Here is an 11,326-nt window from a genome sequence, read left to right as displayed (position 1 = left end):
TCGAAAAAAGTGAAAAAATCGCAAAAAAAAGTGACCCCTTCCAACTAGTATAGCGCCTTCATCTCCAACAAGCAAGTATGTCATAAATGAAACAGAAAAAAAACAAAACACCCGAAAAAAAAAAGAAAAATTCGGTTTTACAGTGGAAAATTCGATGAAAAATGCCTGTTTTTTATGAAAAATACCCCGGCCACAGGCAGTTTCTAGGTCACCGGCCGTGTAGTCCTCTCGGACAATAAAGTCGACAAAAGTCGATTTTTTCGTCGATTTTTCGTCGATTCAAAATCGACAAAAATCGACTTTTGTCGATTTTCACTTTCATCGACTTTTTGAATGTCGAATTTTGATCGAGTCGACGAAATCGACACCGATTTTAACGATTTTCGTCGATTTTTGTCGATTGTCAACAATCGACACAGCACACTAGCCGGGACCCTGTCGGGTGACGGGCGGTTTCGGAAATTTGCCCGAGATGGAAAGCTTAGTAAATTTAATTTCAATATTTTTTATCAGAATATGTTCTTCATCGTTTTGAAGAAGATCGATTGTATTTGACATTTTATCTGTCAGAGTTGGAAACATTTTCTCTTTTAAAGGTGGGGAGAAATGAAAAAAATAATGTTCTCGAAATTCCGTTCAAAGATGCCCCTCGAGGAGTTGAACTTGTGAAGGCGAGGAGTGAGGGTGCGGCGCCGCTACCGACTGAGCCACGCGGGCAAAGAGAAAGCAGACGCCCGATTGCATACATAAAGGCGAGGACGACAGCTGTACGCAGAGTGACATTAAGCGTTGTACACCGTGACGGTAGAATGCATACTCTAGCTACAAAAAAACTACGAAAAATCTCCTGTCCCCCCACCTTTAACAAATTGGCGCTGTCGAGTGTTCTTTTTGGTGTGCACAAAACGGCTTCCTTGTATGTATCACCTTGTCTGTTGTCTGCGTCGTCACCGCAGCACACTATTTTTTTCAAACAGTTGGAGAGAATTTTTTCTACTGATCTTCATTCTGCCTTCCATGACACCCAACTGATTTGCGGAGTCTTTATTCCTATTTTTTTAAATGTTGTATATCTTCTAACCATTTTTCGGTGGTTTTCAAGAATCCTGTACTGAATGGATTCTGAAGACTTCCCTTTGATTTTTTTGATTTTCCTGATTATTCAAATTTTTAAAATGAAGTAAGTTCATTCACAAAAGCTTTTTTTATAAACTTTTCATAGATAGATGGGGTTAAAATGAGTTGTTTAAAATTTTTCATTTTTGAAACCCTCTTGAAGGTTCTCGAAACTTACAAGGGGAGTGTTGTCAGACGAGCTTCTGAGAATTTTCTAACATTTTTTCTATTGGTATTTTCATTTTCAGTACAGTTTCCGTTGGCTCAAGAATGTTTGCTTTGACGAGGAATGGAAGGTTTTTCTTGAAGAATACGAGGAAAAAGAAGTCATTACATTGGATCCAGACCGTTTTGAGACAAATGCGATAAAGAAAGCGGTCGCCAAGTTGATGATCAACTCTTTGGTATATTGAACTTGTAGTTTTTTAAAGAATGTCTTTTTTCAGTGGGGGAAGTTATCCCAAAGGGTCGACAAGCACGGTATCTGTGCTGTTGAGTTGGAATTGTCTTTCGCCAGCAGGCCAAACGTTCACAGAATCTTCCGTCCCATGGTGGTGGACAGATACACTCGATTTCCTTCTTTCCAACAGCGATAGTTCCGTTGTGATGGCACATGTGTGGGGTGCATCTGAAATCATATAAATTGAAGTTTTTTTATTCGAAAAATTGAAATTTGGGATAATCAAACTTGGTATCTAACAGTGCTTTAAGTTTCCCAATTGAACGTCAATCCTTTGAGCTCAACTATCTCGGTTCCTAAAAGAGATATCGAAACTCTGTCTATTGATAAAATATTGGTGATATTAAGACAAACATTTTATCAGTTAACAGACTTTCAATACCTCTAATAAAGTCCGATATAATTGAGCTCAAAGTGAAAGAAAAGGGTTTCGTTCTCCTAGAGGTCTACAGTAAATTTCAAAATTATTTCGGATGAATTTTATGTTGAAAAGAAGGCAAGCACAATAGAATTTTAGGAATAAAAATATTATATTTTGAGAACCAGAGAAACGGTGAAAATTATGTTCAAAAATCGCTGATTCAGAAGGTTATAATTTTTGAAAGCGAATTTCTGAATATGATGGGTTAATAAGGGTAATTTTTCAAGCAAATTCTTCCCCAACGTTCAGCCTTTTATGTTGATATTAGTGTGGATTAGATAAATTTCAGGTTTTCGAAGGGAACTTTCGTTTTGAAAATTCTCAGAAATTATACAAATTTTAGAAAAACTTCGAATTAAAATTTCAAAATTTTTCCAATTTTCAGTTTCAGATAACCATTAATTCCAATTTTTTAACATTTGAACATTATTTTCATTCCTACACCTTCTGTAATTTTTGCCGACCCCTAAACATCCCTCAAAATCTACTCTCCTCTTGCAAAAATCATCCACAGGTGGATAAAATAAGATACACGAAGCAAATAGATGGGGGAAAAGTCGGCAAAATCCGGTGTTTCTTTTCTCTTTTTTTCTCATTTTCGCCACAATCACCACCTCTTCGTCTTCATCCTTACACATGTATGTTGTATGCCCATCTATCCAGATAATTTCCCGTTCCCCAATTCTCTCTCTCCATTCTCAGGTGGACACATATACTAACACCTGTGTCAATTGCAGCTGTCAAAATGAATTGTGTCATTTTCCCCCCACTTTTTTCGCTCTTTTTTCCCGCGATGTTCGCAATTTCGAATTGTATGAAAAAGAGACGAGAAACACAGAAACAATGGGGAATCCGATTATGAATTTGCAGTCTTTTTGTTGTCCCGTTGTGTCTTTTTTTTGCAGAAAAAAGAAAATGATACTTACGAAGTTCCGAAAAGTGTTTCTCCCGTGCCACATCCATCGTATTCGTTGCAAAGCGGTCCTGAAAAATCGTAAAAACGGCTTCAATTTTTCGTAAGCTATTGCCGATTGAATTTGGGTTCTTCCTTTTTTTCTTATTTCTACCAAAACTCACCCTTCCACTTTTCACAACAAGTGCACTTTCCATTCTTCACCGATGCATGAACTCGCAAAACTTTACATTTGTACTCCTCATATTCTGGATCTGTTGTATTCATTTTCCATCGATCACACTCCTCAAGTCCAACATTCATGAAAGCCAATCCAGAGTATGAATCGTTCCCGCATAATCCGCTTGGGATGTCGCTGAAAAAAATATAGATAACTGGAACTTGCAGTTCGGAGTCGGATTTAAGATTCTCTTGAAATGCACAAAAGATTACATTCCAGAGATTTTTTTAAACCAACCTGATCTTCACAACCAAGTTTCCTTCGCTATCCGTGATTTTCGGCCGTTCTCCAGACGCTCTGAAAATGCCCAAAAGAAGCACCAGGGCTCCTATAGCCCTCATTCTCTGAATAATAGTCATTCAAAACTATGAATTTCCAAAGTAAAAAATATGTAAAAGGACGAGAAAAAAATTGGGTAGACTCTTACCCCGCGACTAGATTATCCGAGAGGGAAGAGGCGCAGAATGGTCAGAGCAGCATCTGAAAGAACAATGACCACAATGATGCTATTCATATGAAAGCGGTTGAGGAGGTGAATAAGGAGAACAATCTGAAGCCGCTGAGAGAATGTGATATTTGTAGAGGGGGCGTTATTCATGTCTGTAGACTGAATGTTTCAGTTTTCTAAAAACTGGCAACTTGAAACTTTCAGGAAACAGTGTTTTATTTCTGTATAATAATAAAAATGACAAAATAAGAACACATTTATGTGAAATTTCCATGAAACGGAAGAGATTAATGAAGAAAAGCGTCGTGATTAAACTTGATGCGAAAAGAAACAAAGAAACAAGAAATCAGAAGCATTATAAGGCAAATAATTGAAAACACGTGTTAAACGGGCGGAACGCCATTATTAGTAGCTGAAATCATGGAAGGTATGTCGACGATCTGGTCGATTTCGTGTTGGTCTTGGGCATCGTTCGATGAGTTCCATCGGCGCTCCGGTTTCATCTAGAAAACGAGACAAATCGTATGACAAGCTACCCAAACTAATCTGCAAACTTTTTGGGAGTTTAAATGAGACCTGTGTTAGCAGGGCCAGACCGACCGGACCGACCTGGGAACCCCCAAAAGTTTGATGGAACCTAAAGTTCCTAAAGTTCTGATACATCAGTGGATGTTACTGAAAATCGTAACGATGGCCAATGGAAACTAAGAATGATCTTGGAGACTAACAGTTTCGAAATTTGTGAAAAATGCAAAAAAATTTATCACACACCACATCTTAACCGATTCCAGTGAAAACTTTCATTGTCTCGTGTTATACTAACAAACTGAAACTGCAACTTTTGGAATCAACATTCGTGATGCAGTAATTTGAAATTGGTGCTAAAAACTATCACAAAATTTTCCTAAATGAATCTACCCATGTGTCAATAGCTCTATCTAATATTCAGCTAAACAAATAAAACATACGGAATCCGTCAAACTTTTGCGACGTGTACAGCAGAAACATCCGACTTGACCGAACACTCGACGATACTCCTCGTTATACTTGGTCTGAAAAAAACCATATATTTTTAAGTTTTTGTTTCTGTTTCTGATATTTGATAATTTGAAAAAGTTATTACCAGTTCTTGGTAAACATCGTATTGATTTTTCATCAGTTTTTCATTAAATATCTTACTTTGAATGCCTAAAAGAAGAAGATTTTGATGGATGAGCCTGAAACGTTTCAGTACTGCTAAACAAGAACAGAGCTTTAATTTTGTAATTGAAGCTCTATTTTTTATAAATTCGTCCTAATGAGATGCACCGCTAAGAACCCTAGTACCAAAACTACCTGAAGAATTACTGAATTCTGAGTCATGACACTTTTGACCGGCATATTTTTTTCATAGTTGCAAAAGGCCGGGCCGGGCCGGTAGACGAATTTTCTCGGCCCGGCCCGGCCCGACCCCGGGCCGGCCCGCCTACCACAGTTGAAAAATTTCCAATGAAAATTTGGGTAATTTTTTTCGAATTAAAAAGAAAAAAGGGTCCATTAATAACCAAAATCACAAAGTAGAAAGTAGTCAAAAAATCGGTCGTTTTTGTTTAAATTTTTGAAAAAATTTCAAAATTTTCGAAAAAAAATTCAAAAAAATCAACGTATGTAAGTACCCCGGGCCGGCCCGAGATTTTGCAGTTATGTTTTTTTTGAATTCATTTATATAAAAAAAAAACTTTCAATTTCCAAATTGGAGTTCCTTTTTTAATCAGCAAGTCTGAAAACGTTCAGTCTCATCCAACAAAATATCTTTTTTTTTCAGATATTCGAAACTTGCCAGTTCTAAAGTTATAATAGGTTTAAAAATCTTTCGGCAGGTACAGTACCTCCACTAGGAACCGACTTATAAAATCCCTCACTCACATTATAAAGTCCATAGATAATCGGATTGAGACATGAATTGCTCATTGCCAACCAATGCGAGAAGAAGAACACCAAATTGATATACTTCCATCCATTGATCTCCGGTCTCAGCTCATTCAGCAAAAGATACGTCTCCAGTGGGAACCAGCAGAATGTGAAACAAGCGACGACAATGATGAGTGTACGCATGAGCTGCGATAATTGATGATTTTGTAGACCCATTGAAACCACTGATATCTACATTTGGGATTCGATAAGGGGATTAGTTGGTTATGATAAAGAAAGACACACGAAAGAAAACACAAACGGTGAGAGAAAGAAATATTGTGAGAGATAGAGAGACACCAACATAGAATAGAGTTCTGAATCCGGTATAGATTTTTTGAAAAGATCACACATGAAAGTATTGAGAATAAATCCCATGCTACATAAAACACTAAAAAATAGACTCACTTTTTGATTGTTCAGTTTCGTTTCATCCATTTCGACTCTAGATTTGCTCATGCTCCAGATTTTCAACGCAATCATTGCGTAGGCGGTGTCCAGGATGAGCATTGGGATGAAATATTGAATGACGACCAAATAGATGTTGTACATTTTCCACCAATTCTCGTCGGCGTAGATTGGGAGACACTGGATAGAGCATAATAAAGGTAATCTAGCAATGGGAATACTCACATCTTCTTATAAAACAGTTAACAGAAACAGATAATATTTTTAGGTAAGGATTTCTATGGGTAGTTGAACTTGTAAGCTGTATTCAGCTCACTACTACCGGCTGAGCTCCGCGGTCGCAAGCATAAAAGTTCAACAGAACAGACCCTACAACTCCAGTTTGAGCTCAATTATCTCGGTGCCTTTAAGAGATATTAAAAATCAGTCAACTGATAAAATGTTTATCATAGTATCACCAACATTTTTACAGTTTGCATATTTTTTATATCTTTTGCAGAAATTAAGATAATTGAGCTCAAAGTTTGAGAATAAGGATGCGTTTTCCGAGCAATATTGACTGATGAAATTTTGTGCGGCTTACTAAATTTGATTCTGAAGCAGAAAAAGTTTTTTTCCATGGGGAAGGTAACTACAGCAATGCATACTCTCAGAAAATATTTGAAACTACTTTGTCTTTAAAAATACCCACGGAGATCACATGCTTAGAAAATTAACTGTTTTACAGTTTCAAAATGTTTATAAAGAATGTTTCTGAAATCCGTCAGTAGTTCACCAAGTTGTGCTGTTAATTTGAATTCAAAATTTACTGTTTCAACATTATGTCAATTTTAGAATAGTCCTAGAATATCTGATTCTTCATTGATAATATCTGATTCTTCATTGACTAACCAGACATGAGCGGAATAAAATTTTTAAAAATCCGGAAGAAGGAATAAGGAATAAGGAACAAAAATTAAAAATCAGGAATAAGAAATAAAAATTGAGAAACCCGGAAGAAGGAATAAGGAATAAGAAATAGGAAAAACACCCGGAATAAGGAAGAAGGAATAAGGAATACGGAACAAAATTTCGAAAAAAGCCGAATGTTTTTTGAAATTTTTTGATAAAACATATAAAGGAGGAATTTAGGCTTCATTAAACGACTTTTTAAGTGGTAGTTTAGGTTTAGAAAGCGTTTGTTCTAATTTTAAATTTCAAATTTTTAATTGTTCGAATTATCCGGAAGAATAAGAAAAAATCAGGAATAAGGAATAAGGAATAAAAATTGAAAAACCCGGAAGAAGGAATAAGGAATAAGGAATAGAAAAAACACCCGGAATAAGGAATAAGGAATAAGGAATAAGGAATTCCGTTCATGTCTGCCACTAACCTGCACAATCTTCACACCATTTTCATCAGTCATCTCGTAGGTTTTGTGGAACAATCCGTGTGGAAGCGACACGACCACCGACAGCACCCAAATGAGCAAAATGCAGATTTTCGCGGATTTCGGGCTCATTTGAGAGCATTTCGAGAAGAAAACGGTTCGGAACTCATGAACTGCAGAGACGACGAGAGTGAAGACGGAGACAGTGAGAGCAACGGTTTCCGCGTATGGAACGATCCGGCATAGGGGTTTCGGAAGGAACCATTCCTGCAAATTGCTGTCAGATTTTTAACTGGGTTTAGAAGTATGAAACAATCTAGTGTATGAAGTTATGTGGTTTAAAACTTTGCTGTTTTAAAAAGTTCTTACAAGGGAACCATGTTTAGCCTTCATCTCAGAATTTTTTCTAAATCTGCTCATTTATAGTTTCAAATACGGGCTTTCTTGTGGTGTATTCGGTTTTCTGCAAAAATTTCTAGAAGTCGAGAAAAGTCCATCTGAAAATATGCTGTTTTTTTGGCCTCCTCCTTCCCTTCCACTTTCCTCCCTTTCCTCCATACTTGTAACGGGCCGGGCCGGGCTTTTTCCGGAATTTTGGAGGCCCGGCCCGTCATTTCACTAGTTTCGAAACTTTCAAAAAACACATAAGGGGGGACCCTTATGTGATTTTTTTCGACCAAAAAAATTTTTTTCGAGTTTTTTCGATCTTTTTTGATCAGACAGACAAACAAACCGAAATACGAAAAAAAATGGAAAAAAATTATATTGAGAGCTCAACATTTGGCTCAAAAATACAGAATTTTTGACACCGGGCCTTCCGGGCCGGGACCGGGCCTTGAAACTTTCATCAGNCCCGGCCGGCCCCCGGAATTTTTCAAGTATGCTTTCCTCTATACATTCTCCACTGTGGAAGAAACAAGCAACAGTGGCCGAGTGGATGGTGGGGATGAATAGTAATCACAAGTTTGGGGTTCGATTCCCTCATTGTCCATTTTCTTTTTTCTTTTTTTTTTCTTTGATGTTGGAGGAATGCTTTGAACTTTTCGAAAATCAAAACTATGTTTGCTCTATTATTTCAGTAGGAAAAAAGTTCGAAAAAGATAATTTCTGAAAAATTCTTGGAGCACTGCTGAAAAGCCTTATCTACTCAAAATGTCAGTCGAAATCCCCCTATTTGATCATATTGGTTGCGGAACTGTTATAAATCAGTCAAGAAGTATGTAAATCTATGTTCTCACAATATTTGAGTGATATTGGGTGATTTTCGAAGGACTACGATTCATTGGAGTTTTGGAAGAAATCACTTATTTCGGATTTCAAAACGGATATAGGTTACAGAATCTTGTGGAAAGACTCATTTTATCATTTTTATGCGTTTAGAATTCATTTTAGCATGGCAAAAATTTTTTCAAAAAAATTTTTTTTTTGAAAAATGAGGAAACTTTGTCAGATTTTAGAGAAACTTTTAAAATTGCGATTGACACTCAAACAATGCCAAAAAACTCCCATTAACCCTTTCAAAAACTCACTCCAAAAGTGAGAAATTAGTACTGAAATCACTTAAACAACCCATAACTCGACTTCTAGAAATTTTTGCAGAAAACCAAATACATCAAAAGAAAGCCCGTATTTGAAACTATAAATGAGCAAATTTAGAAAAAATTCTGAGATGAAGGCTAAACATGGTTCCCTTGTTAGAACCGGTAAGCGACATTTGAGATGTTATGTGCGCATCGGTATTACAACAAATCACTTGAAATTCTATTCATAAAAGGTTTTGAATTCGCTGGAAAAATGTATAGGTGCCGTGCAGCTATCGGCTGAGCTACGCAGTCTCAAGCGTCGGCAGCTAGTTGGTGGAGTATATGAAAGGGTACGATAGTCACATGAAAAGTGTAAACACCGGTACTATACATCGTTACTCAAAAATGCATACTCAGGCTTCAAGGAACAGCTTCTGTGCAGCTCTGACTGCAGACAATTGGTTTTACATTTAAAAAATTTTTTCAGTGTCAAAGCTTTGCGATATTCTTTTCTCAGCTTCATTGAACATTGTTCATGTCAACTCACTTTTTCTAAAAAGTTAAAAAATCATTAAGAACTCCAAAAAGGCGCCGCGAAAAGCACTTTAAAGCCGGAGAAAGTAACATTTTGGGTGTTCAGTAATCCTGGACGGGAAAAATGTTCCTTCTCCTTTTTTCAATGTCACATTTCTCTCTTTGGTAATAAATTTAGTTTGGGTTCTTGAGTTGAGACATTTTGGGATTACGAAATTTTTTTTTTGAGTTTTTCCAAAGAGGTAGTTGGAAGTAATGCATGGCTTGTTCGTGACATTTCAAGCGCGATTTTGAACACCCGCATAGAAAAAATTTGATTCGAGTATTCGATTCCGAAAATTTCAGTTTCACAGACTACACTTATCTGTAGTGTTCACTGAAACCATAATATCTGAATCGTGGTTGGTTTAATAGATTATTTATGATATAAATGAAATGGTTTCTCAAATTTTAGCACAATTGCAGCTCCCTCTTAAATTTCCAAGTTTTCGCTCCACTTTTCTCTTCTCTTTTACCAAAAAGATGGATCGTTGACTTTATTTATACTTCACACTTATCCCTCCTCTCTCTCTCTCATTTTTTTAAAATATGAACATCAAAAACAAGCTTGTGTTTAAAAAAGTTGTTTTCTTTTCAACCAGCTGTTCACACCCTTAAAAAAGAAAGATTATTCACTTCGAATGTTTTTAGTTTTTCCCTCAAGTCTGAAATTTCTACTTCTCAATGTACCATGTTGCAAAATGTAGTCCCTTTTTCTATATCTTGTTTTCCTCCATTTGCTTTTAAAAGTCATAATTCATAAAAGCATCTTTTCGAAACCGGAACACACACGAATCATATTTCATAAGTTGAAACTCCAGAGAGATTGTGAAGTAAAAAAAGAAGAAGAGGAAGACTCACTTGAAAAAGGGCCGCCTGGAATTTGAATGGGATCGCGAAGATTCCGACGAAAAGATCAGCGAATCCGAGGTTTAAAATGAACAACGTGGTGATGGATCGGACTCTGAAACATTCAGAAATTTTATTAATTTAAGGTTTTTATTTTTGTGGTGAAACAAATTTTTCCGACATTTTTTTTGCTGTTTCACCGAGGTTTTAATTTTCGAATGTCGATTGAAATCTTTACTGACAGTTTCATATTTGTACCTTATCAATAATGTTTTCACTGTCCACAGTAAAGACCTCCCTTGATACACGCAGACACGACCGGCTCGGTCGGTCCGGTAAACGGTCTTCAGGTGAAATTCTAGTTCCATAGATTTTTAAATATTAGAATTGCATTGTTTCAAAACATCGCATTAAATTTTATCTGTGATAACTGGATGTTCTGCTTGGCGTTCATTTGTATTTTAGCTCTAAAAATTTAGAACCTGAAAGTCACTAATTAGCTTGATAGTTTCCTTTTTGCACGTAAATCGCCCACTACCAAAAGCCCCACTTAACTACCCGAAACTCTTCAAAAACCTCCAGATAAATTATTCTGTTTTGATGATTCATCCCCGAAGCATTCCTTTTTACTTACTTGAAACAGAATACGGCTAACTACCGTGAGAAACTGTGTCACTAGTCAGTAATTTCTGTGTCCCAGTTTGTTTCCGGGTTTGAAAATAACGAAGATTTGATGATTTTTAGGTTTTCTTGAAAAAAAAAACTTACTTTAAACGAAAACATGTAATGTAAAGGACTAGCAAATTTCCGACGACTGCCATGAAAGCAATGAGGATATAGAGAAAGCACCATATGGCCTGAAATTGTTAAAATTTATTTTTCGGTTTCAGGAATTTTGTTTAAATGGTGAATATAATATTCAGAAATTTCATGGGGAATATCATTTTTTAAATAGCATTTTAAAAACATATATTTTTCTAGAAAAATATATTATAGAAATTTTGTTCCGGAAAAAAATCGCCGTTTCAAGAATTCCAGATTTTCTCCAGCGGAAATGGGAAATTGATAACAAATAT

The 11,326-nt window shown here is 36.3% G+C and overlaps 2 protein-coding genes across 2 annotated transcripts in view; both read right to left on the bottom strand.

Annotated features, from left to right (window-relative positions):
- Positions 1-3,471, bottom strand: part of CBG19989 — a gene marked incomplete at both ends in the record, with an annotated part of 5,263 nt that extends 1,792 nt beyond the window's left edge. Inside the window, 3 exons of the mRNA XM_045235300.1 lie at positions 2,924-2,981; positions 3,075-3,265; positions 3,368-3,471. Coding sequence (XP_045096929.1) covers positions 2,924-2,981; positions 3,075-3,265; positions 3,368-3,471 — 353 coding nt within the window. The remainder of the gene's footprint in view (positions 1-2,923; positions 2,982-3,074; positions 3,266-3,367) is intronic.
- A 490-nt stretch (positions 3,472-3,961) lies between these two features.
- Positions 3,962-11,326, bottom strand: part of Cbr-tag-49 — a gene marked incomplete at both ends in the record, with an annotated part of 10,956 nt that continues 3,591 nt past the window's right edge. Inside the window, 7 exons of the mRNA XM_045235299.1 lie at positions 3,962-4,081; positions 4,547-4,630; positions 5,484-5,675; positions 5,937-6,116; positions 7,309-7,572; positions 10,263-10,365; positions 11,019-11,107. Coding sequence (XP_045096930.1) covers positions 3,962-4,081; positions 4,547-4,630; positions 5,484-5,675; positions 5,937-6,116; positions 7,309-7,572; positions 10,263-10,365; positions 11,019-11,107 — 1,032 coding nt within the window. The remainder of the gene's footprint in view (positions 4,082-4,546; positions 4,631-5,483; positions 5,676-5,936; positions 6,117-7,308; positions 7,573-10,262; positions 10,366-11,018; positions 11,108-11,326) is intronic.

The sequence above is a fragment of the Caenorhabditis briggsae genome, assembly GCF_000004555.2.
Source record: "Caenorhabditis briggsae complete genome, chrIV, whole genome shotgun sequence".
In the NCBI taxonomy this organism is placed as follows: domain Eukaryota; kingdom Metazoa; phylum Nematoda; class Chromadorea; order Rhabditida; family Rhabditidae; genus Caenorhabditis; species Caenorhabditis briggsae.
The sequence above is the reverse complement of the archived record's forward strand: the minus strand, read 5'-3'. Positions and strand labels throughout refer to the sequence as shown.